Source organism: Oryzias latipes, chromosome 7 (assembly GCF_002234675.1).
Source record: "Oryzias latipes chromosome 7, ASM223467v1".
Classification (NCBI taxonomy): domain Eukaryota; kingdom Metazoa; phylum Chordata; class Actinopteri; order Beloniformes; family Adrianichthyidae; genus Oryzias; species Oryzias latipes.
In genome coordinates this window covers 13,419,843-13,447,375 of record NC_019865.2, presented here as the reverse complement: position 1 = coordinate 13,447,375, position 27,533 = coordinate 13,419,843, and the positions used below count along the sequence as shown (strand labels likewise).

At 39.8% G+C, this 27,533-nt stretch overlaps 1 protein-coding gene and 1 long non-coding RNA gene across 9 annotated transcripts; one reads left to right on the top strand and one right to left on the bottom strand.

The window, feature by feature from the left end:
- The first annotated feature begins 9,631 nt into the window (after window positions 1-9,631).
- On the top strand, window positions 9,632-25,297 carry LOC100049312 (transcriptional enhancer factor TEF-5). 8 transcript variants are annotated; one of them, XM_023956622.1, is made up of 14 exons: window positions 9,632-9,890; window positions 16,152-16,391; window positions 18,760-18,824; window positions 19,393-19,455; window positions 19,532-19,594; window positions 20,980-20,991; window positions 21,389-21,499; window positions 21,584-21,627; window positions 21,735-21,796; window positions 21,878-22,011; window positions 22,095-22,265; window positions 22,388-22,528; window positions 22,612-22,764; window positions 22,873-25,297. In XM_023956622.1, the coding sequence occupies exons 2-14, from the start codon at window positions 16,385-16,387 to the stop codon at window positions 22,984-22,986; spliced, it is 1,140 nt and encodes a 379-aa protein (XP_023812390.1). In that variant the 5' UTR covers window positions 9,632-9,890; window positions 16,152-16,384; the 3' UTR covers window positions 22,987-25,297. The 8 variants fall into 8 exon arrangements, with proteins under 8 accessions (XP_023812390.1, XP_023812392.1, XP_023812395.1 ...); XM_023956623.1 differs by lacking the exon at window positions 9,632-9,890 and adding an exon at window positions 15,874-15,895; XM_023956624.1 differs by lacking the exon at window positions 20,980-20,991.
- LOC110015353 lies at window positions 17,095-27,517 on the bottom strand. Its single transcript, XR_002290543.2, has 3 exons — window positions 27,436-27,517; window positions 19,386-19,543; window positions 17,095-18,241 (listed from the first exon to the last, which is right to left on the bottom strand). It is a non-coding gene; the product is annotated as an uncharacterized LOC110015353 (long non-coding RNA).
- Window positions 27,518-27,533: the final 16 nt, after the last annotated feature.

Genomic DNA, 27,533 nt, shown 5'->3' with positions numbered 1-27,533 from the left:
TTGGCTGCTATCCAGCCCTCGCCTCCCATGTCCCTGTGCTTGTGAGAGAAGTGAGGACAAATATAGTTACAGCTGAGCTGTAAAGTAGCAGAAGGAAATGTTGAAATGAAGCTCACAGCTGCAAATTTTTACTTCAGACTGACCCACCAGAGAACAGAGCAGTCCCATTTATTCAATCAAGCTTAAAATTAAAGATAAATCGTTATATACAGGCGGAAAAGGACAGAAATAGTATTTTTTTCGTGCTTTAAAGTGGCCTCTGGCAGCTGGATCTGATAGTTCACACAGGGACACACTCAGCTCAGCTGCAGGGCTGGGAATCATTATCTGATGCAAAACAAACAATATGACAATATCAGAAAAGGAAGTGAACAAAAGAGTCAGTGCTACAACTAGATTTTTTTGAAGTTTCAACCTTGACACAAATGTGGTGAGGCTCCTTTACTTTAGAAAACCTTTATTTTTACTCACTACTACCCTGCTACTGTCAACGTCCTCTTCAGCTCACCTTCAAGTTTCTTCTTTGCATTGTTATAAGGGGTTAATATGAATCAATTGAAGGAGCAAAGCAATACGTTTGTTGCAGCAATTGTGTAATGTAAAATATCTGTAATTGGCACCAACACCGTGCTGCACAAAGGATTAAAGTAATATTAATTTTATTCATTTATTTACACTAGCATGTTATGTACAAGCATATCTTATCTGTTTGCTGAATGTTTGCATGTGTTTGAAGTGGTGGGATGTTCTCACACTCACAGGACTTATTTAATGCTTTTTTCTTGCCATTCCTTATGTTTCTGAAGCAATTATAATTCGTATAAAATGAAAACAATAAATAGTATTAAACATTTTGATCTGAAATAGTTCATTCAAAATTATTAAAATATTGTGATTGTTTTGTGGCTATTTTGCAGATTACGGCGAGCAAGAAGGGACACATTTATCCAATTATAAAAGTCACTTGATCCCACTTAAATGTTTGTAAAACACTATATAACATTTTATATTAGATTTTAAGCTCATTTTAAGCTTAATAATATGGTCTATCATGCCAACTCTCACTGCTTAACTCTGAATCTGCGCATAAAGTTTAAACTTTTAACAGCTAAAGGTCTGACGCGAATCTGTGAGCACAAAATGTTCCCACGTCCTTAAAGGCATCAGCTCACCTGGTAGAAGGCTGAGAGACTTCTGAAACTCCTGCAGAGACGACAGATACAAAGATGACTGGAAATGCATCACTGTCTTTAGGTATCGTGTTTTCTTCTCCTTTTTTGTTTTTAAACATCTGACACTAAAAGCTTTAATCGAACCGGTTAAACGTAAAGTTGGAAAAAGAAAAGGAGTTTGCTCACAGGCCGCTCAACAGGTGGACGTACGCTGTTCTCTGGTTTTAATTGGCCCATTCTTCTGTGGACAACAGCCAATAAGAAACAGACTACTGAAAAAGAATGCTCCTGTCTTTCAATTAAATCATTTTTAACGAGAGTGGGTAGTGGTGTAGAAACAATCATTCAAAAAATAAAAAATAACATAAGAAGAAGAAGAAAAAAGGGAAAGGGGCCTGAACTTAAATAAACTGATATACCGGTATTAAAAGACAAGAATATAAATGACGCCATCTAGTGGCGGAAGTTAGTAAAGCCTAAACAGTTCCATGTAGTAACAAATAATAGTTTATACTAAAACAAATAGGCCAGTCGATTTACAAGATTTCTATATATATATATAAAAGATAATTTAAAAATAAAATAAAACATGATAAAAGTTGAAAACTAAATGCTTTGATTCAGTAAAACTTGCAGACATTTCAAGTATCTATACATTGAACTTGACAAACGTCATGATAAGATTAAAAATATATCTGAACTTTTTACTTAAGTTATTGTGGATGGTAAAGTAAAAGATGGTTCACATTATGTTTTAGGTTTTTATTTTACATAAAACACACAACTGCAAACTTGTGCTAGTAAAACATTAAATACAACATTTGTTTTCTTCTAAATGAACAAGCCAAATAGATTAATCTATTCAATGTTTATTCAATGCCAATTTGTGTTTTTGTCGTATATTTCAGAATCTGGAATGTTCTGGTTTTTTTATTTGTTTTTTTTTATTTTGATATTTTGACCTTAAAATATCTTTAGATGAAAGGATGACAATTTGATAGGGAGAACACTGTTTGCCTCCAACTTTACCAAGTTTATTAGCTAAGTTATTATAACATTAACATTGTAGCTTGAAATATCTTTATCATTTTTTTATTTAATTAACTAGAAGTTGAGTTAGTATCTTGATGTGTGTGGCAATGACACAACACAAACCAAATTAACACATCTCAATAAGATAGTCTGAATGGGTGATCCTCCAGAGCTACCTTTGGATTTTCAGATTAATAAAGTAAGTATGACTTCATAAAAAAAATTCAAACTCATTGGGTTATTGTTTGTCTCCATTAAATGAGTATAGGGTGGACTGTTTATAATTTGCAATTTATTTCAGTTTGGAAACTCTAGAGCGGGGGTCACCAACCCTGTGCCTGCGGGCGCCCATGCGTCACCGAGCACCCCTTGTGGCGCCCGCAGGGAATGCTCCAAAAATAGCACGGCTCACATAGCAAATCAATATATTGTGGCGATCTGGGGGTTAGCCCCGCCTTCAGCTTTTAAGACTCATGGGAAGTGGGGAATCTCGGGTGTGTTAAATCGCTCACCATAAGTGAAGGAGCTGTGAGCAGAAGTGAGGTTGATGCTGTTTGCCTGGTGGTGGTGGGTGTGTTCTAAATAAATGGACAGATATGATTGTTCGCTAACTTATGTGAATGTCGTTCTCAACAAACAAGGGTGGTGCTGTGGATGGGCCACGGGCAGCAGATTCAGACATGTCTAGTGGGGCCGCTACTGAGTAAGAGGTTAGTGAATTGAGACTCGGGCGCAACAGGACTTGCCTGGATAGTAGAGGGTGGCGATTCAGTGCTTGCTATTAGTAATTGTGGCACTTTAGTTCTTCTATCGTGAAATATATGGCAGAGTATGGAACGGCCTGAAACTTGCGAATCGGTGCTCCCGCCTTTGAGAAAGCGCCGTGTGTGTGTGTGTGTGTGAGGAGGAAAAGGGGAGGGGTAGTGGGTGCAGGTTGCGAGGTAAAACGGCGCACGGAGACCATTGCGCAACACCCGCATCATCGGGTGGCTTAAATTAATCAGCTCATTCTAATAATGTCATTCTTCACTAACTATTGCAGACATTTTTTATACTTGCCTGTATTTTTTCCATATACATTTATTTTTACGGTCGTTTAGTTGGTGAAAGTAACGTATAAATAAAGACAGCTGGTAATGCAGGCTGGAAAACAGCTGCACTTTTACAGATCATAAATAAACAATAGATCATTTGTTTATGAGAGTATTGAGGATTTTGAAAGGATTTTTACTGTTAGTGTTACACAAAATTAGGAAAATGCCAAAAATTTTAGAAGTAATCGCAGTGATAATTTTATAATTTAGTTTTGAATGTTTTATGAGACCTAAACATGATTTTCACAATAACAGGTTTTTAAATAATCAAATCCCTCTGATACGTTCACAAAGACACACACAGGACCAAAGACACACACAGGACCAGAGACACACACAGGACCAAAGGCACACACAGGACCAAAGGCACACACAGGACCAAAGGCACACACAGGACCAAAGGTACACACAGGACCAAAGGCACACACAGGACCAAAGACACACACAGGACCAAAGACACACAGGACCAAAGACACACACAGGACCAAAGACACACACAGGACCAGAGAAACACACAGGAGCAGAGAGACACACAGGACCAAAGACACACACAGGAGCAGAGAGACACACAGGACCAAAGACACACACAGGACCAAAGACACACACAGGACCAGAGAAACACACAGGACCAGAGACACACACAGGACCAAAGACACACACAGGAGCAGAGACAAACACAGGACCAAAGACACACACAGGAGCAGAGACACACACAGGACCAAAGACACACACAGGACCAAAGACACACACAGGACCAGAGACACACACAGGACCAAAGACACACACAGGACCAAAGACACACACAGGACCAGAGAAACACACAGGACCGAAGACACACACAGGACCAGAGACACCCACAGGACCGAAGACACACACAGGAGCAGAGAGACACACAGACCAAAGACACACACAGGAGCAGAGACACACACAGGACCAAAGACACACACAGGACCAAAGACACACACAAGACCAGAGACACACACAGGACCAAAGACAAACACAGGCCCAAAGACAAACACAGGACGAAAGACACACACAGGACCAGAGACACACACAGGACCAAAGACACACACAGGACCAGAGACACACACAGGACCAAAGACACACACAAGACCAAAGACACACAATGGACCAGAGACACACACAAGACCAAAGACACACAAAGGACCAGAGACACACACAGGACCAGAGACACACACAGGACCAGAGACACACACAGGACCAAAGACACACACAGGACCAGAGACACACAAAGGACCAGAGACACACACAGGACCAGAGACACACACAGGACTAGAGACACACACAGGACCAGAGACACACACAGGACCAAAGACAAACACAGGACCAAAGACACACACAGGACCAGAGACACACACAGAACCAAAGACAAACACAGGACCAGAGACACACGCAGGTCCAAAGATACACACAGGACCAAAGACACACACAGGACCAGAGACACCCACAGGACCAAAGACACACACAGGACCAGAGACACCCACAGGACCAAAGACACACACAGGACCAAAGACACACAAAGGACCAGAGACACACACAGGACCAAAGACAAACACAGGACCAAAGACACACACAGGACCAAAGACACACAAAGGACCAGAGACACACACAGGACCAAAGACAAACACAGGACCAGAGACACACACAGGACCAGAGACACACACAGGACTAGAGACACACACAGTGACCAGAGACACACACAGGACCAAAGACAAACACAGGACCAAAGACACACACAGGACGAGAGACACACACAGAACCAAAGACAAACACAGGACCAAAGACAAACACAGGACCAAAGACACACACAGGACCAGAGACTCACACAGGACCAGAGACACACACAGGACCAAAGACAGACACAGGACCAAAGACACACACAGGACCAAAGACACACAAAGGACCAGAGACACACACAGGACCAGAGACACACACAGGACCAAAGACAGACACAGGACCAAAGACACACACAGGACCAAAGACACACACAGGACCAGAGACGCACACAGGACCAGAGATGCACACAGGACCAAAGACAAACACAGGACCAGAGACTCACACAGGACCAGAGAAACACACAGGACCAGAGACACACACAGGACCAAAGACACACACAGGACCAAAGACACACACAGGACCAAAGACACACAAAGGACCAGAGACACACACAGGACAAGAGACACACACAGGACTAGAGACACACACAGGACCAGAGACACACACAGGACCAAAGACAAACACAGGACCAAAGACACACACAGGACCAGAGACACACACAGAACCAAAGACAAACACAGGACCAAAGACAAACACAGGACCAGAGACACCCACAGGTCCAAAGATACACACAGGACCAGAGACGCACACAGGACCAGAGATGCACACAGGACCAAAGACAAACACAGGACCAGAGACTCACACAGGATCAAAGACACACACAGGACCAAAGACACACACAGGTCCAAAGACACACACAGGACCAGAGACACAAACAGGACCAAAGACACACACAGGACCAGAGACTCACACAGGACCAGAGACACACACAGGACCAAAGACAGACACAGGACCAAAGACACACACAGGACCAAAGACACACAAAGGACCAGAGACACACACAGGACAAGAGACACACACAGGACTAGAGACACACACAGGACTAGAGACACACACAGGACCAGAGACACACACAGGACCAAAGACAAACACAGGACCAAAGACACACACAGGACCAGAAACACACACAGAACCAAAGACAAACACAGGACCAAAGACAAACACAGGACCAGAGACACCCACAGGTCCAAAGATACACACAGGACCAGAGACGCACACAGGACCAGAGATGCACACAGGACCAAAGACAAACACAGGACCAGAGACTCACACAGGATCAAAGACACACACAGGACCAAAGACACACACAGGTCCAAAGACACACACAGGACCAGAGACACAAACAGGACCAAAGACACACACAGGACCAGAGACTCACACAGGATCAAAGACACACACAGGACCAAAGACAGAAACAGGACCAAAGACACACACAGGTCCAAAGACACACACAGGACCAGAGACTCTCAAAGACCATCACACACCAAGCAGAAATGAAGTTACTGCTAAAAAATCTGCTTACATTTCTGTTCTTGCAATAGAATTTTAAAGTTGAGTGTGCCTTGCCTAAACTGAGGTAATGCTGCCCTCTAGTGTCAGAAAGAAAATACTTTGGTCTCATTCGCTGGAAATGTTTTCGGAAATGAAGTTCCAGATATATTTTTATTTCGGTTTTACATTTAAAAAAAATTAAATATTATTTCTTGATTATTATAGAAACATCTGCAATCTGAAACCTTTGTCCCCACTTTTTTTCAAAAAGCATTTTTTCCCAAATATTTGAAACTATAAGACATACCATGGACATCACTGCAGAGGTTTGACATGGTTATCAAAAGAAGTCTATTGCATTCCCAGTTTTTTTTCTTCTAAATTATAGTCTTAATACTTTTCTTACAAATACAAAAAGAAAATTAGATCTAAAGCAAACACAAAAAAAAGCTGCAAATTGGTAGAAAATGCAAAGATTAAAGTGTGGCCCACATATGGTATCTGGTATCATATGTTTTTGTGAAGACTCTTTTTCATTCAGGATGATTCCGAAAGAGAAAAGGTTTTACAAAATTAAGGCCAGATCACCACCCTTAAGGCCTGTTCACACCGGGACGAATTTCGCCGGCGATTTTCGCCGACGTTTAACGCCTCGTGACTAAACAAAGGGCACCAATGTGAGTGTGCACACCGACGCGAAAAAACGCCACGCGACAAAAAAAAAACCCGCCTCGGGTTCGTTTTTTTATCTATCTATTCGACCAATGAGAATGGCGCTTTTGCACACGTGTCTGGAGCTTCTGAAGTTACAGTAAAACACAACTTGGGGGCGCTCAAACACAAAACTGCCTTGCTGAGCACACATACCAGCAAAGAAGATAGACGCCAAGTAGCGTCAACACTGCCGCAAAGAAATAATGACGGACATTCTTAAATATCCCCTTACCAAGTACCAGTTGGAGCTACTGATGCTTGAAATATTCATGTTTTCTTTGTATTATTCTGACAAGCGCGTAAATACTTGCTATCTTCTTCTGAGTGAAAAGCGACTTTAAGAAGTGTAAAGTTGCGCAGCGCCACCTTGTGTACAGGAGTATTTCTGTTTACATTAAGCGCCATCTAATGTCAGGGAATGAAATTGCATGTTCGCTCGGCTCACCGTCAGCGAAAATCGCCTGGGTGTGAACACAAAAGACGTGGCGAAAAACGCTGGCGAATAAAGGCCCGTACACACCGGGACGAATATTCGCCAGGCGTTATTCGCCAGCGTTTTTCGCCACGTTTTTTGTGTTCACACCCAGGCGATTTTCGCTGACGATGAGTGGAGTGAACATGCAATTTCATTCCCTGACATTAGATGGCGCTTAATGTAAAACAGAAATACTCCTGTACACAAGGTGGCGCTGCGCAACTTTACGCTTCTTAAAGTCGCTTTTCACTCAGAAGAAGAGAGCAAGTATTTACACGCTTGTCAGAATCAAACAAAGAAAACATGAATATTTCAAGCACCAGTAGCTCCAACTGGTGCTTGGTTCGGGGATATTTAAGAATGTCCGTCATTATTTCTTCGCGGCAGTGTAGACGCTACTTGGCGTCTAACTTCTTCGCTGGTATGTGTGCTCAGCAAGGCAGTTTTGTGTTTGAGCGCCCCCAAGTTGTGTTTTACTGTAACTTCAGAAGCTCCAGACACGTGAGCAAAAGCGCCGTTCTCATTGGTCGAGTAGATTTCGACGCGACGCGTCGAAAAAAAAAAACGAACCCGAGGCGTTTTTTTTTTTTGACGCTTTAACGCCTGGCGTTTTTTCGCGTCGGTGTGCACACTCTCGTTGGTGCCCTTTGTTTAGTCATGAGGCGTTAAACGTCGGCGAAAATCGCCGGCGAAATTCGTCCCGGTGTGAACAGGCCTTAACGCCTGGCGAATATTCGTCCCGGTGTGTACGGGCCTTTAGCTAAAAGTAGTACACTTGAAGTTTATTGTATTATACTTGAGTATAAGCATAGCAAGTCTACTATAAAGCATGTGCGTGTAGAGTTGGAAGAATTTCTTCCAAGAAAACCAACTGAATACTTCTTCAGACTAAATTGGAACACAAGTTTACAATATAATAGCATATAAAAAAGTACATTTTAGTATAGACTAAGGATACTTGCTGTACGCTTAAAATGACTACTTTTTGCTGAGCTTAGGTTAAAAACTTTTTCGGCTGTAAGTCAAATGGCACATTTCATTGATTTCCTTGATTTCATTGATTTCATTTTCACTGAGCAATGTACCTTTCACATCAGTTTTTAGCCAAATTAACATACAGCTGCACTCTGCTTTAATTTAAATAACACCTTGTGTCAGTATCAGCAAACACGTATAGCAGTGTCATGCTTTAGTGTACAAACATTAAACACCCACTCCATTGAAAATAGTGTTTTCCATGTTCTTGTGGCATTTCCCTCATGATGGAGGACATATAAGAAAACTAAGATTAAAACCGCACTTTAGAGAATGTATTCATTCAAATCACTGTGAAGCAGGAGCAGACGAAAAATGCAGTTGGAATAAGCCTGAAGGGTAGTTGTTAATGTGAAATTACAATTGGTGGGAGATACGCTTCTTGCTCCGCTCCATTCCTTTGCATCCACTTGCAGACAAACAGATTCATGTTTGTCTTTGTTTTCCTCGACTGAGCTGACATCTGGCTTCACACTGGATAGCTCCAATAATGTTCACCACCTTTGTTGCATCAGTGATGTTAGGTTGGTGGTGTGATGGGCTAAGCTAGCGAGAGAGTATAAACAAAAGGGATAATGGGAAATAAGGGCAGGCTAACTTAGTCCCACCCACAAATCAAAGGCAAGTTTTTAATGAATTACTGCCACTCTGCAGAAACTATAGGTCATAGAAAACGACAGCATTTGTTTATTTATTTAACTTTGCACTAAAAATGGCATAAACATCATTTAAACCACTGGGAACGATTTCAAAATATTGTAAAAGATGATTGCAGCGGGACTTTAAACCCTGCTTTACTGCCACACTGGAAAGTAAATTGACTTGGTTTAGTCCTAAATCAATTTTACCAAACAATGATACGAAGTTTTCCTCCTTTAGCAGATACATTTCACAGCAACAGCGTACAGTGTAAGCAGCTTTTTGTTCAATTCCCACCCCCGCGTGCGTCCCTCTGCTCTCCAGTCAGGAGTCTGATGTCATGGGAGGAGTTTGTGTTGGAAGCCACAAAACTTTGCGTGTCCTCCTGGGTTTCGACGCCACGCCTCTGCGTTTTCTTCCGCGCGTTGATTCCATACCAAACTCATACTTTGCATTCCGGATTAGTCTGCTAAACTCGATTTTTTTTTTTAACCTGGGAAGTTCCCACTCTCCGAGAAGGAAAGCTCTTCTCCCCGGGCCGGCAGGACTGGAGCGGGCAGAGCTTGCGGCTGCGGTAGCAGGAGCAGGAGCCGTTGGGAGGTGAGAGCGCTCCTTTGTTGTGCAGTTAACTTTCATGCCGCAGCAGCTGCTCCGCTCCGCGCATTCTGGAAGTTTTGGGATTTTTGACATTTTTTATTGACTACTAGCTGCGGCATTGCTGCTTCGCAGTGCCTTGTGTTTGACACGGAGTTCATTTTGGGTTTTGTTTCACTCACTCGTGATGTTTCCGTTCACTTTTCACGCGGCCCGCGGACGTACTTTTTGTAGTTTAAGGTATTATTAGCCTACTAGCTAGCCAACTACTAGCTTTTCGGTTAGGGAGTGCTAGTAGCTGTTACTTAATTCGATAGCATGTTTTGGGGGTATGTTCAAACTTTTAATAGTCAGGAGTGAGTTTTCATCGGCTTAATCAAAAGTTTATATAGAGTTTGGATTAATTTTTCAGCTGCAGCTCTATTAGCTATGATTTAATTATTTATTCTGGCAGTTTTATTAAAGCGCTTTTTTGGGGTCCAATCCATATATTTGTGACGTCACCCCCCCAAAGTTCAACATGCTTTTGAGTTTGCTTTATATCTTGTGAGTTTGTGGATCTTGCTGGAAGCTTGTATGGCGGGGCAGTGTGTTAGGTGGTCCTGTGAAACGGGTCTCCATACTCGTGTCGCCGGTTCTCCCATTGGCGCAGAGGGCAGCCCAGCAGTCCGTGTGTCCTTTCAGGCCGCTGAGCTCATAGTTTTATTTTAGCCCAACTGCACCAAACACCCGACCTTTTCGCCACCCGGAGCTAAATCGAAAATGGTCAAGACACGTGTAGCTTCTGAGGATGAAGCCTGAAGTTTCTTTATGTAGTATTTAATATTTTCCCCAACGGGTGTGATTGATCTGTTTGAAGATAGGGTTAAGTAGCTCTTTAAAATAGAACTTAAATCAGAACAGTGGTTTGTTTAATGCAACTCCATATGTGACAATTAGATTTTCTGTGAATTTGAATTTTAAATCAAAAAGATGTTTGTCAAAGTAAACGTAGCCAAACATGTTGAAAATCTTTTTGAGACTAGTTTGTTTTGAGTTGTGATTTTTTTTGTTTTTTAGCTTTAATTCAGTATTCAATTTTCATTCAGTATTTAAAGACCCACTGTGATCAAAGCTGTGTTTTTGGTGTTTTTAACATGTGCTTTTGGCATTTTTTTTCCTGATGAAAATTAAACTTACATGAGCAATTTTGAGTATTTATTTATTCAAATTGTTGTTAATCAGGAACAGACAAAAATGCAGTTGGAAAAAGATTATAGGTGACATACTAGATGCTACTACGGCAAGCCACTAACTCCCTGCTCTGCTCCATTCTGATGTATCCACTTTTAGACAATTCAACCCATCTACACCGTTGTTTCCCTCATTCGAGCTGGCATCTGGCTTCAAGCTGTACTGCTGAACAGCTCCATTATTGCTCGCCATTTTTGTTGCGTTGCTAATGTTAGGTTGGGGTGTAAGCTAGCTGTAGATGGTGCAAACAGATGGATGATAAGAAGGGAGCCAGGCTCCTTGCCGAAGGTCCCTCCCTCAACTAAGAGGTGAATTTCAAATGAAACCATGTCCTAGAAAAAACAATGTTTTTTTTTTTTTTTTTTAGCTAAAAACAGCATAATCATAATTATTAGACCTCTCAGAAAGCTTTTGAAATGGATCAAAGTTCAATTGCAGTGAGACTTTAAAATGGAAAAAAGCACCTTTAACAAAGAGTGTGATTTACTTCATAGAAACTTCTTACATAAGTTCAAGTATATCATATATTAGTGTCATCATTTGTTTTACAGTCCTTATATTTGTTTTTCATACTTTACAACAAATGTAACATTCACACAAATTCAGTTCAATCAGGATAAAGAGACATGATACTAGCTAAGCTTTCCAACTTTGCAGACAGTACAACTCTAAAGCTTAACCTTTTGTAATGCAGCTTACAAATGTTCTTTCAGACTGTGCTTTTTTTCTAATCATCCCACCAGACCAGCCTGAGCAGTACGGCAGCATCACAGCCCCGTCAGCAGTGATTGAAACTGAGAAGGCCTTTAAGTCAGTAGTAAAAGTCCACCGCAGCTGAGGAAGCTCAGCAACCACACCGATCCTCTGTGGTTCTTTTTTTCTTTTCCTTCTTTCTTTCTTTTTGGCAGTGATCATGTTTGCCACGTTCTGGAAAACATTATACTCGAGGCACTGTCCATGTTGCATATGTGCGTCTTTGTTTAGAGACTTGGTGTGTCCAACACTAACAAAAGTGTGTAATTTCCTCATGTGGCATATGTGGGAAAAGTTATGGGCCTCTGGGAAGTTCCTATTGCTTGAAAATTGCCTTTTAATCTAGTTTCTTTTGGGTGATTAGCCAAGTAAAACGTTTAATTAGTTTTGTCATCAGTAATTATGGTAAACTTTTTAAGTTATCTAATAGTATAATCTTACTGATGCTCCATTGGATAGAACACTCATTTGATTTTGACACATTCTTTATAAGATTACAAGCTGTCAAATTTTGGGCTTTTTGGTGTCATGACTTTGACCATGGATGTGTAAAGAAACAGTAAACAACTTCACACCATCAATAACATTCAGTGAGTGTAAAGACGCTTTAAAATATCTACTCAAATGATCTCTAGAGTATTTAGATAAGTTAATATAGGGTTCTTTTTAGTCTTATAAAAACACATTTATTTTGGTTTCTACTTTTGTCTGTCTGCAGTCTTCTTGTTTTTCTATTTTTGAAGTGGCACTTTGCATCCCTCATGTAAACATAAACCTTTATGGTAGTTAGAAAACTTCTCAATCGTTCAAATGTGCTAAAAATAAAAAGCTCCCCATTTCTTTTTCATAAAATCAATTCTCTTCTGTTTGCCTAATTAGATCCGTCAGTCAGCTTTATCCAGACATTCTATACCGCTTCGTTTTTCTTGATATTGAATCAGCTTGAATGTTTTTGTAATCAAACAAAAGTTTAGCTGTATGAAAGACAGGGACAAAAACTACATTATTGTGAGAAGATTTCATTCTGTTAAGCCACTGCTATTTTTTTTTAAAGAAATTACAGAGGCGCAAAAAGGGTATTTGTCAGTCAACAATTTTGATAAATGTCCTACTCCAAAAAGATGAGAGAAGTTCATCATTAGTGCAATTCAACTGTGAGTTTACACACACTGTAGCTGCTATTTCGGCCCATTCTTCCATGCAGATCTCCTCGAGCTGTTATTGGGAGTGGTGTGGGGCACAACAGACTTTTAAATCCCTCCATAGATCTTTTACTGGATGGAGGTCTGGGGACTGTTTAGGCCACTCCAGAACCCTGAAATGGTTTTACATTTTCGCTCCTTTGTCGCCCAGACAGTGTTTTGATCAGAGTTTTGCTAGAGGATGCAGCCACCTTTCATCCCGTTTTTTTGACCAAAATCTCACCATATTCGACTCCGCTCATCCTTTCCTTAATACAGATCAGTCGTCCTGTCCCCTCTGCAGAAAATCAGTCCCAAAGCATGGCCTTTCTACTTCCATGCTTTACAGTGGGTATGATGTTCTTGGAATGCAACTCAGCATTCTTTCATACCATAAGAGTTCCCTCATGGTCTCATCTGACCACATGACATTCTCCCAATCCTCCCCTGGATCATCCAGATGGTCTCTGGTAAACTTTAGATGGACCTGGACATGTGCTGGTTTAGCATTGTACCTTTAGAGCAGATTTTATTCCGTGAAAATGTTTCGGTGGTTCCAGCTCTCTTCAAGTCATTCACCAGTTCCTCCGTGTAATTCTGGGCTGTTTCGTCACTGTTCTTAAGATCATTTGTACCACACAAAGTAAGATCTTGTATGGAGCCCCAAGTAGAGGGAGATTGTCTGTGACTAGGCCTGCACAATATACCGCAAATTTATCGTTATCGCAATATCCAGCTCTGCAATATGCATATCGCGAAAGACGGTGAATATCGCAATAAATCATAAACCCAAAATGTGTTAAAACAATCTTATGGCAGCTTGAAGCATACGCATCAAATAAATCCCTTTATGTTTTGACCAATCAGATGGACGCCTACCCATTGTTTACCAATCAGATGGAGGCCTATTATGTTAGACGATTGTCACCTATGTCGATGAGGGTCATTTGGAGTATAATTTTTAAACTGTTGCAATGAAATGGGAATTATGTTTTTGGTTATTTTTCTATTTGTTTATATACCGCAAATTATATCGTTATCGCCATATTGATCACTTATATCGCATATCGCAAGTTTTCCTCATATCGTGCAGCCCTATCTGTGACTTTGTATTTCTTCTAATTATTCCAACAGTTGATATCTTCTTACCAAGCTGCTATCTTATTTTAGATTAGTTCATCCCAGTCTTGTTCCTGGTGCCCTTAGACAGCTCTTTGGTCTTGGTCATGGTGGAGCAGTTGAAGTCCGACTGTTTAAGGGTGTGGACAGTAGGGTTGGGCGATGTCCCTTAAATTGGCCGTTGACGATGTTTGCTGTCAACCATCGGGATGGACGATGACATCGTCGGGGGGGGGGGGGGGGTATTTTTACATTTTCGTTCTTATATAACTGCTATTGTTTTTTTTGCTTTTTTCATTTTATTTCCCAACTGATGACTAATCCGCGATGATCCAGTATAAACTGAGGGGAGTGACTTTAACAAAAAAAATAACAAACAAAATAGAAAAGAAGTAGTCCGCTAGTAGAACCGGGTCTAAAAGTGTGTGTCTGAGCACAGCTCGGATCGTCAGCACACACAGCGGTTTGAGCTTCAAAGCAGAAATGTCGCTCAGTCCTTAGAAAACATTCAAACAATCACGCGGATTTGTGTTTCCAGTCGTGTCCCGACTAAATAAAGGCTGATGTTATTCTTACATGTTTACGTGCAGCCAGCAAGCAGCACCACCCAAAGCTAATGTTGTTAGCCCGTGTTAGCATACTGCTAATCCTGGCTTCGTTCAGAAAAAGCACTGACCACACGGATTAAAATTCAAATGATGAGCGAACAGGTGTTTCATAGTAACCGTAACATTATTAAAGGCACGTTTAGAAGACCGTCTCGTATATTACCGAGCTGACATGTCAATGTATATAGCCGCTCGGCGCTGTTTAACATTGTTTTGTATTGAATTGTTACATACAATAAAGTTTGAAAAAAAAAGCCGCTCGGCGGAGTTTATATCCTTCCGTTTTTCAAACCCTACTGCGCATGTGCGAATGATTTATTCCGACGGAAAGTGTGACCTTAGTGAACGTTTTTATATTCTGAAAACATTTTTCTGGGCCCATGTACACGGTTGGATTCTAATCTGACCATTGATCCCATCAAGATATTTTGTACATGTAACCGCGGCTTATGGTGTCGACGCGCAACGTGGCGGGGGCGTGGCATCACGATGGTGGTCTCTCCATCGGGATGTCAGTCACCCATCACGATGGACGATGATATCGTCCATCGGCACAACCCTAGTGGACAGGTGTCTTTTTATACAGATAATCGGTTCAAACAGGTGACATTAGGATGGGTAATGAGTGGAGGATAGAAGAATTGCTTAGAAATTATTTTTATCAGTTTGTAGGAGCTAATTATTTATTCTCTGCATCTTTATACTAATGCATTTTTGAAAAATTATACAATTGATTTTTCGGGATTCATTTTTACATTCTCTGACAGTGAACGTGGATCGATGATGAACATTACAGACCTCTCAATGTTTTAAGTTGGACAACTTGCAGAGTTGGTGTTTACCAAATTCTTTGCTCCACTATGCAACATGAAATTCTGCATTCAATTCACTTTTTTTCTAAACCTTTTGTGTTTTTGTTTGTTAGTGGCATGAGAAAAGGCCTCTTGACAACTATTTTTGAACCCACAGCATCAAAACGACAGCCATGGGGAAGTGAGATTGTGGGAGGTTAGGAGATTTGGGATCTGTTCTAAATGCATAATGTTCATTACGAAGCTGCAGTCATTAACTAGTCTACTTTGTCATGGAGGAGCGGCTGGTTTAAAGGAAGGATGAGGTACATGGATGAATGCTGGCCTATTTTAATCAAGGTCAGATTAAAACTAAAACTAACAGAAGTATTTGTAAACCTCTAAAACTTACCTTTTGGTAAAGAGTCATGTTTTTTATAGGGGTTAAAAAGTCAGAAAATCAGTAATTCCTGTCTAATTCCAAATTTGTTTTGACAAATGCACTAAGTTCTTTTTCTACATTCTCTTTCCTTATACTCTAAAATGTCCATCGCAAATGATCACTTGCGATCCGTGTTTTAGGTGTTTTGACCTGAACCGTCATCATTGCGTCGGAGTGGAGTTGCCGTGGAAGCCCTGACGGGGCACAGGAGGAGAGTGGCAATGGCGAGGTGCTGGCAGACGGGGCAGACCGTGGATTGGACGGAGACCCTGAAGGGGTGTGGAGTCCAGACATTGAACAAAGCTTTCAGGAAGCTTTGGCAATCTACCCACCCTGTGGGAGGAGGAAGATCATCCTATCAGATGAAGGGAAGATGTATGGTAAGTAACACATCCTCCCTCCCAAAAGAAGCTATAAATTTTGACATTCAAATATATATAACAAGGAAGTAAATGGGGTCAAAAAATATACTGTTATTAATAATTTTTCATTCATTAATCAATTTTATTAGTAGCATATTTGTAACCATTCCAACTGCATAAAACTGACTGACGAAGGCTTATTCATAGTTTACATGAAAGCCCAGACTTTCAATGTCTGTGCAGAATTAGCAGTCTATTCAAACTCCCTAAAATGTTTTCACTCATACCATTCAGTTGACCACAAAGAGAAAAAAAAACCTCCACCCTTGTTTTTTTGTTTACCTGGTGTGTCTTGCTTGTTTGACTTTAAAACAAACTTGGAATGATCATTAATCTGCACTTTGGAACTCCTTTGGTCCTTCTTGAAAATCCTTTTTTTAAAGGGCTGTTTGCTCGGGGTCAGAGAACAGAAACGGGATAAAAGAAAAGACAAGCTGACATTCAACATCAAATGGGGCTGCTTGATTGCTTCATTCCAGCATTGATTCTTCAATGATTTCTATTGTTTTTTCGTTTTTTTTTTTATCACTGTGTGCTTTCGAGCAAGATGATAAAACCAAACTGGTGGTTTTCTTGTTAGTATATACTGCAGAGGTGTCATACTTCTGTGTATGAAGATCCTTGTAACCAAAAGGGAATGTTACTTTAAGCTTTGCAGTCGTTTTTTTTTTTTTTTTTTTTTTTTTTGTGAGAATGTAAGCTTAGTTAGGATTGATGCCCCACATTTACCTTTTTATAAACAAAGGTATACATAAACACATTTAACATTATGTTGGGGGACTAAGAGTTATTTAAACATCGCAGCTGCAATCCTATCTTTTTTTAAGTGGGAATGTCAGAGTGGTGTTGTTTTATTTTAAATTATAGGGGGGAAAAATAAATTGGTCATACAAATAATGTGTTTGTCATGACTAACACTGATTCCTCACAGCATTTTTTAATAATTATTAAAAAACCGTGGGATTTCAGTTATTGGAAGAACTGGAAACTCTTAGCTTTTTATTTCACACACGATGAAGACTTTAAATTCAAACTAGATTCTTCTGTGTGAAATTTGTTTATCCTTCCTGCGTAATTTTCTAACACATGTATTCATTCAACCCTATGTTTAACATGCTAAATTAGTTAGTAAATGGATAAAATTTCAACAAAAATGTGCAAATTGTAAGCCAACATCAGGTTTGTGTCCACGTCTATTCAGTAGCACAATAGTTATTTTCTCATATAATCAGCATTAAGCTTTTCTTTTGCAGCTGGATAGTTTAGTTGGTTGAGCATAAGACTGACACAGGGTTCGATTCCCAGGGCTAACCCTAACCCAAAATGACTTCATCCAGTGTGGGCAAGACCCTTCGCGTACGCATCTGGGTCCCCTGTGCCGGTTCCTAGCCCGGATAAAATACAGTGTTGTCAGTAATGGCATCCAGCGTAAAAAATCTCTGCCAAACCATCTGTGTGAATGAGTGAAAGCCTATTCTCTGGTGATCCCTGAAGGATAATGTGCATTAAGCCATTTTTGGAGTGGTGGGGGGAACTGGAACAGGTCCTCTGTCCTGTTTTGGGAATTGGGGCAGAGCTGTTTGAGTCACCCCTCTCTGTGATTTGGGGGAAGTCTTTGTTCTGGTTACTAAACAAAGCAGCGTGATTCATCAGAAGTCTCCTAAGTTGTTGGACCGCTTCCCAGAAACACGGATGATGATACCATTGACCATAGCTCCTTTACTGTAGGTGATCAGCAGCTCCAGCTGCAGATTCATCCATGGTCATCTGCCTCAGGCCTCATCTGGCCTGAGCTGCGTTTACTGCCCCTGCATTTTGAAATAAATTCACTTGTTACACTCTGATCCAGAGGTTTGAGTGAATAGCCACTGCTGAACACATTTTGAAACTCCAATGACAACACGATCTTTTCCACTTTTTTCTGCTTGTTGTGAACTCAGCCACAAACTAAGGCTAAATGCAGCTACAGATTGAATTTTAATTATTTAGTCAGTTAAACCTTTACAGCATCTCTGGCAAAGACCTTAAAGTTATTTAATTCAATAAGCACAGTCACCTAAAACCTTCAAACTGTCCCGCCTTCCTTTGAGTACAATAAAGTGATGTATTACTAAAAGACAAACAAAGATGTATTTTATGCTAGGAATATAAAATGTTACTGCTTTTTTGTTGTTTATCCCTCTAATTAAGCTTACTTGTTTCAGTTAACAAATAACATAAAAGCCTGATATTAATACCAATATAAATTGTGTAATTTACTTATAGTCTTGAACAGAAATACCCCATTTTTTGTGCCTGTCTAATTTTTTTTTTTTCTTGTTGCTAGGGCGAAACGAGCTGATTGCTCGCTACATAAAACTACGAACAGGGAAGACACGAACGCGCAAACAGGTATGGACGGGTATCTCTGAAGGCCGCAGTCCTGAACTGAGCACATCATTTTTATTTTACATTTTTTGTGGTTTGCCATCCTAAATGATGATGATAATTTAATCCAGACAAATACTTCAACAGGAAAGATGGAACAAGATTAAAAAAAAATACAAGAAATATCCGAATGGGATTGAGACGAGTAAAAGGCTCATAAACCCCCCCCCCCCCCCCCCCCCCATGCCCTATTTGAAATTTATAACTAAACCCATTGCACCGAGTCTTTATGATAGCTCTGATCACACTATAATGAATACACATTCAGTTTCAGATACCCATACACACACATATAACTACACATATGGATAAACATACACATGAAATCATCCGACACTCATTTGTCATTCATAAACACTCATTCGGTTCCATGGTTGTTCCAATGTTGTAAAGCTTCACACTGTTGAATGAAGCCGGTGTCCCATCTGGTATTTTCCATCATGTAGTATTATTTAATGGATCACAGCTGTTTGAAATGAACAACCAACATGTGTGTTTATTTTTGTGTGGGGGCGTAACCCTTACCCTGTAGGTATCAAGTCACATCCAGGTTTTGGCCCGTAAGAGGGTGCGAGAATACCAGGCAAGCATCAAGGTGGGTACCAAAGAATCGGCGCTCACTTTCCGTCTTCTTCTTCTTCTTCCTCTTCCTACATGCTGTCATTCTTCAGGTCTCTAGTCACCTGCAAGTGTTGGCCAAAAGAAGGTCTCGTGAGATTCAGTCTAAGCTCAAGGTACACAAGCTTACTGACTTAACGGTTAGCAGCTCTGTGTGGCTTCAATTAACCATAACGTTCAATAGCGTTTTGGGTTTTCCTTTCTCATCATTTTCATTTAACAATCAACTAATTTGACGGTGCATGATGAACCCAGCGAGTCTTGTGCTGATGCCAACCTTTCACTGGTGTTAATACAAACGGTATTTATCAGCAACTCATCTGATAAAACTGACTATCATACATGCGTTATCATACGTGACTGCTCAATAATTCTTAAAGTTACCGTTTTGTTGTTTTGTTTTTTTCATTTTAATTCTGTTGTGTGTATGGCAGTCTTGAGCTCCATCATTATGCAGCTCTGGACACATTATTGCACTACACTTCACTCTGTTTGTTTAGTTAATGCATGTTTGTAATAATGCTTACATTTCTGAGTATCTAATTTATTTAGATCATTCTCTTTGTTGATGTGCTCACTGAAGAATCGAATGCTTTTCTCTACTCTTCCTGAACATCTTCCTCGATTTTCACTTTCTTTCCAAATTCATTTCATGTATTTTGACCATTTCTTCCAGGTGTATTGTCACACACACATGTTCTTCATGGAAATTGTGTTTGTAAATGTAATGCAGTGGTCCCTTGTTTATCACCGGAGTTATGTTCCAAAAATGCAACATTTAATATCTGCGAATTAGCCAGCTTTATTTTGAATAATTGTTTTAAGGCAGTATAAGTCCTCACTACAAACTTTATACACTCTTCTTAGACCCACATTCACATTTTTACCCTTTTCTTACTTTTAAAAGTTCAAACCTTCGTAGAACTTCTGTCACAGTGATAGCAATTAAAGATTTATGCAAATTTGGCAAGCTGAAAGCATTCTGTAGTGTACAAGAAACAGCATGGAGGGGATTGTTTGACAATGGTCAGCAGCCAACCAGGATGCAGAACACAATGCACTGTAAAAAAAAAGTGCAAAATTGCACTAAAAAATCAGTGACACTGCAAGACCACAAGAGATTACCGGTGTTATAGCGAATGGACCACTGTATAGATGTTTTCATGAAAAGTCTATTTTATGAGTGGCATAATTCGACATCCTCATCTTCTCTGTGCTCTAACAGATGAAGGTTGTCAGCCTGATAATAAAGAAAGCTCTTTTTAATTCTAGTATGTAACAAGTCTTATAGAACTTTACTAAAATTCTAAAATGAAAGTTTTATGTTTCCCAAGAATTTGATCAAGTAACTATTTAAGGTGCAGGTGTTTTCATGTTAAACTTTGACCTTAAAGTGATCAGGGATTAGAGTGCTTTCTTAAATCCCAAAAACATTAAATCTGTTGCCTCCTTTTTTAATATACTGAATTGATTTTGTTACATGTCTTTTTTTTTGCCTTAGGCCATGAACTTGGTAAGTTTTTGATAAGTACTTCCAGTTGTCTGCTTCAGGCTGTGTGCTTTGTGGTTGGCGTCAACACATTTCTTGCTCACAATGCAATCCTGCTGGCAAACTGAACCCCCCCTGCTTGTTTCTCTTGTTTTAGTGATGTTAGTGAAGTGCCGGTGATGTAGTTTATTTTTTTTCTAGCTTGGTGCTTCGCCTGCTTTTTCTTCTTCTAGGTCTGCTCTGCCACCTTTCTTGTCCTCTCGCATAGTTACTGCATCGTGCTGAAAGGTTATGTCGGTTTGCTTGCCGTCTGAATTGGCGTTTCATACTGATTGGATGGTAACTTTTAGTTAAGCAGGCATTTTAGGAGGGGGGCATTTTCATTGTGTGTGTTTTTTCTCTCTTTTGTTATTTAATGCAGGACCAGGTGTCCAAAGACAAAGCGCTGCAGACAGTGGCCAACCTGTCGTCTGCTCAGATTGTGTCTGCGAGTGTCATGAAACCTCAAACGCCCTTCCCAGCATCAGTCAGAGTACGACAACAAGCAAAGAGACGTGATTCCACTTATGAAGTTTGTATTGAAACATTTCTTATTTTTTTTCTGCTCCCTTGTTAGTTTTGGCCAGGTCCTGTACCGGGACAGGCTGGACATTCTCAGGAGTAAGTGTTGGGGCCAAATTTGTTTATTTTATTTTATTTTTTTAGTGATTTGAATTGAACAAGATTTCTATCTCACTAAAGTTGAAATTCTTTCGTTATCTTGATAGCATTAAGCCCTTTGCACAGCCTCCATACACAACACTACCAACCCCTGTCCCTGCACCTATTGGTAGGTTATAAATGGACAAAGTAAATTTACATTTTTAGTGTTATGTTTGGGACTGAAGGGTAATAATGTTGTGTACCACAGGTTATGAGGCACTGCCGCCCCCTCGCCCTCCAACTATAGCTCCTCCTGTATGGCAAGACAGAACCATTGCCTCAGCGAAACTACGGCTGCTGGAGTATTCTGCGTTTATGGAGACCCAGAGAGACAGGGAGACGGTACGAACATCCGTGGATTAAGGGTTTTTAAGTAAAACAGTTGTTTATTTTTTTGTACATTTTCTGGTTCTTTTTCTCTACAGTACAAACACCTTTTTGTACACATTGGGCCGTCAAACCCAGGCTACAGCGATCCTGTGCTGGAGTCCATAGATGTGAGGCAGATTTACGACAAATTCTCTGAGAAGAAAGGAGGTTTGAAGGAGCTGTATGAAAAAGGGCCGCACAACGCCTTTTTTCTCGTCAAATTTTGGGTTTGTTTATAACTTCGTTGGTCCCTATTTAAAACTAAGACCAAAATCCTGTGAACTCCCATGTTACATTTGGAGTTCTTTCTGCGTTCAACTGTTTGTGCGTCATGTCGGGTCTCTTTCAGGCTGACCTCAGCAGTGACGTCGAGGAAGGTTCTGGCGTGTTCTATGGAGTGAGCAGCCAGTACAGTGGAACGGAAAATGTCACCATCAGTGTTTCTACCAAGGTGTGCTCCTTTGGAAAACAAGTGGTGGAGAAGGTTGAGGTGAGAAAAGGAAAAGCCAAACAATTTGTATTCAGCCCAAGTACTTTCTGCTTGACGTATATATGCATACTCTTCTGATGCAGACAGAATATGCACACCTGGATGGAGGAAAGTACATGTTTCGAATTCACCGCTCACCCATGTGTGAATACATGATCAACTTCATCCACAAGCTGAAGCACCTGCCAGAAAAATACATGATGAACAGTGTACTAGAGAATTTCACTATTCTGCAGGTAATCTGCCTGTACATTTCTAATGATATAAATCAACGTGTTCTGCTGAAATTAGGATTTTTGTTCATCTCAGTATTTGTAACTCCATGTATTTTCATCTTTTGTCAGGTGGTGTCTAACAGAGAAACTCAGGAGACTCTGCTGTGCATTGCCTTTGTGTTTGAAGTGTCCACAAGTGAACACGGAGCACAGTACCACGTTTACCGACTGGTTAACGACTAGCGGCATGTTTTTATTCATGCATGCAGAGACTTTAAAGACTTTTTTTTATACACTTACATCTTAAACACTATGTCCAGCACAATATAGCCCCCTACTCCACAGTCAGACCAATTGTCACATCTGTTGTTTGCTTAGCGCATGTTTTTCCATCCAAACTTCATATAAGCCTATGTAAGACGCTTTTGTCCTACTTTTTAAGTCTTCAACAATTGGGAATGCATCTGCACAAAGTCATTTCTACTGGATTCACAGACTTTTTTCCAGCATTTGCTGCATAATCAAGAGTTGTGAGAGATGAGTTTGAATGAATTAAAAACAACAAAAAAGAATCCGAAGATATTAAGCCAGTGTTAATGTAGCCTGCCACAAGGATGATTTGTTTTCTCTAGTTTTTAGTAGTCTGTTAAGGTACATTTTAAGTGAGCCCTCAGTGGTGTGTTCTTGGTCCAACTTAATGTGAAGTTGTGGACTTTAGTCAGTTAGATCAAAGATCCAAGGATCAATTTGCAGAAAATCTGCCTTTTTCAGAGAACAGTGCACTACAATTTAAGACATTCATGTCGTATTTATTTTTGAAATGATAATGTTAAGTGAGAAGAGGATGGATTTCTGGTGGTACATGATAATTAAGGGCATGGAGGGGGGGTCTCTCATGGGAGTGCCTTAGATATCGCCTTGTGTTTGTTTTAAAACAGCAAAAGTGCTCCGGTTAATTTTAGGCTTTTTAGGAGGGACTGCTTTTATCACTTAAAGAAACATTACCTTTTTTTTTTACTCCTTATCTGGGCTTGCTGCAGTATTTCTACCTCCCTGTGAGTTGGGATAAGAATGTGCTTTGATTCTTAAAGCCTTAAGCTGAGGAGCACTGATGTATAGGATATGTACACTACATTTGTATTGGTACTGTTGTATAGGCCAAACAAGATTAATACATGCATTTTTTTTAAAAAATACTTTTGTACTTCACTAGCACAGTGTGTTACACTAAACACCATAAATGGTGGGTTTGTTTTTTGTTTTTGGGAGCATACATGTCAGACCATATAGGATCACCCACAATGCATTGGGGGTAGATTCTTGACTGAAAACACTTGTAAACTATTCATCTGACACTATTATCTTCCGTTCTTAGCACTACTGGTACATATAACTACCAATTGTTTTATTTTTTGCGTAAGACAGTCATTTAATTTTTACTGTTGATCAGCCAGAAGTGTTGCATTTTATCTTGAATTTACAGTCTGAGTATTGGCTTTTTCTTTGGATAATTTAATATTTTCCTTTAAGTTGTTTCAATAAAAACATTTATAATAGAAGATTTCTCTTTTTCTAAATTCCTGAAAACAATTTTTTTTATCAGAATGGTTATTTTTCAAATGAAAAAAAAAAAATTAAAGACTTGCACCATGAAAAAACATGTACAGGAACTCAAATTCAAAGCATTGCCTTGCAGTGTTTCTAAAACCTTTGGTCAAAATGTTGTCCTCGATGTCTGTAATGTTAAGGCCATTTACAATATCCCATATTTCTTTGAGGGCTGATACATATTTATTGTGCAGGACTATGTCTGAAGAATTTTCTGTTTTAAAAATGGATCATGTGCTAATTGTTTTTGTGCAAAGTGGATCTATGAGACAGTTAAAAAATACTTTTTGAAAATGTTTGCCATGTATCTTTTCCTGACTTCTTTACTTTTTATTTTAATGTTAGAATCCCTAGGATGCTTTTTTGAGCCTCTGTTTCTATCATTAAAAACTGCAGTGCTTATTTGTCCTGCTAGAGGGAGCTATCACCTCATGTTTACACATTCACTCCTCTGTATGTAAAATATAAAAATGCACCTGATCATTTTATAAAACTTATGTGTACATCCCAGCCAATGTTTTCACTTGGATCGTTCGCTGTCAAGCATTTTTGCTCCAATTTGTCGTTGCTCAAATTTTTTTAATTTTTTTTTAAAACTGGTCATCAATGCATGTTTGCTGTCATATAATAATCATCCTGCAGAAAACGTGGGGGAAAAAACTTGCTGCCATGTGGTTTTAAGTCCTTTTGTTTATTGTTTGTACGTGTCAAGTAATGGTTGACTTTCACTCTTTCAAACATCAGACATCTGCCAAGAAAGAGGGTTGGATCTGTAAAAAGTAATGACGCATGCCAAAAACAATCCCTGGCAATGGATATGATTCCGTTAATATAGTCTGCCAATGTTTCAAGAGGACATTAAAACTTGCAGAGCTGCATTGATTGAAATGGGTAATTAAAGTCTGAATCTGAGGTCGGCAAATGTAATAAACACTACCTTCTCCTATATAATCTCACATGCTTGATTTAGTTAAAATTATTCCCAAGTCTATTCATGTCTCACTCAGATACAATTATCTTTTAGATCAATTTGAAGAAGGGGCTGAGTTGAGCCATAACCATAGATGCTTCCTTCGTAGAGGTTGCACAGATGTCATGCACTTTGCTTCACTAGTGCAAACTCAAAGGGCGTGGTGGGAAAATGTCTGAAAGGCTGCCAAAACACTCCGGTTATGCAAGTAGCATGTGCAGGTATGGTCTTTGACTTCTGTCCTCTTAAGATGAGTTCAGGGTTGCCTATGTTGTACAAATTAAATCATTAAGAAATGTTCAGCACACATTTTTAGAACACTATAAGATCTTTCTGTTCCATGAACACATCTTATGGATATTCCATAATCCCAATTGGTCATATAGATTACTTTTCATTATCACTTCGAAAGTACTTTGATGAAAAAAGTAATGTTTTTCTGATGATGGAGGACCTGTATAAGGAATACTAAGCTTCAAATTGCCTTTCTGAGTATTCCCATATTCAGATCATTGGAATTCTAGAACAGATTAAAAATGCAGTTGGAAAAATGCTTGTATTCGTGACATAGAAGCTACTACGGCAAGCCACAAGCTCTGTGCTCGCTCTATATGCATGCATGCGCTTGCAGACAACTAGATCAGTGTTTTTAGTTGTCTGCAAGCGCATGAGGTGTGCCATGGCACACTGGTTGAAAAACACTAATCGCATGCATGGGTAAATTCCCACGGTACACCTTACCATATCTCACGGCACATTAGTGTGATGGTCAGGTGTACTCCTCACAGTACCATGGGAAATTACCCATTCACTGATTTAAAAACATTTACCATCTCCAGGACCTCTTTTAGAAAAAACAGCTGCAAATTCCAGCTTTTTCTGACACAATTATCACAAAAATGCACGTGAGATTTTGGAGGGACCGTACATCAATACGGACTATAAAGTTTCTCCTTTTTTCAATTTTTGGATGCTGGTGTGCTACTATGGAAGTAATTCTGTAGCATAGTTTAAAATAAAAGTCAAAACCAAAAATGCTTTTTCATTTTCAAAAACCATTTTCATTATCATTTTAATTAAGTGACAGAATAAGCGTTTTTGAAGAAGAAAATAAAAAAAGCATTTTGAAGGAATGATTTTTCATTTTAATCTTGAGTCAAAAAATGCAGCTTCATTTTGAAAATGAAAAAGCATTTTTGGTTCTGACTTTTATTTTTAATTATGCTACAGAATGCTTCCATATGCTACAGGATTTTTGTCAAGGATAGTGGGCCTTTGCTCCAAAAAAAAGGTTGAAAAACACTGATTTAGATACACGTACGTCATCATTCTCCTTTTCTGAACTAGATTCTGGCTGGCTCAAAACTTTCCGGCTGGATAGTTCCAATGCTGCTAGCCATTTTCGTTGCATAGTTAATATAGGTTGAGGTTGTGAGGGGCTGTAAACTAGATGAACGTGTAAATAGATCGATGATGGGAAAGGGAGCAGGCTTAGTCCATGCCAACTGTCCTGTACACATCTCAGAGGTGAATTTGATGAACACCTTTAATGAACTACTGCCGCTCTGCAGAAACTATGTGCTTGAAAATGACAGGTATTTTCTATTTTGATTTAAAATAGCATAATCCTAATTAAAAGACCACTGGGAACACTTTAAAAATATATCAACAATGATCAAATTGGGAAATTAATTACTTAGTCATTCTGCTCACGCTGCCAAAAATGACACAAAGCTGCCTTTATTTATTTTTTTAATTCAACACATCACAACACACTAACATGTACTCTTGCATGGCAGGGAGCTGTACATTTACTGATGGTAAAACATAGAGACTAAAGGCTATGTTTATGTCTACTACCAGTATTTTTAGAATTTGTAACTAAAAAGTGTAATTTTTACATAATTTGTTAATGAGTGCATTTTTTGTCACTTGTTAACTAGTTAACAAGTTTGTGTCCTAATAGTTAGCATGTTTTCGAATTTCGGGGGGGACAGGAATACTAGATTTTGTTGCATAACTAGCAAACTTAACCGGTTTGATATTAAGAATTTTGGCACAATGGCTTGCCGTACTAACTTTCCCTCTTTTCCACTCCACCCTGCCCTGCTCACCTGCACGTGCGCTACCCTGACAGGCGCGGTCTCAAGGGTGGAGTCCTCCTCCCTCGGCCACCTCAGAACGCTCCCTCCCTCCGCACCTCCTCAAAAGT

Excerpts from the sequence above, each read along its gene's own strand:
- LOC100049312 (XM_023956622.1), top strand. Across the intron at positions 18,825-19,392 it reads AGACACGAACGCGCAAACAG|GTATCAAGTCACATCCAGGT; the intron begins GTATGGACGGGT and ends CTTACCCTGTAG. Across the intron at positions 22,529-22,611 it reads AAGTGGTGGAGAAGGTTGAG|ACAGAATATGCACACCTGGA; the intron begins GTGAGAAAAGGA and ends CTTCTGATGCAG.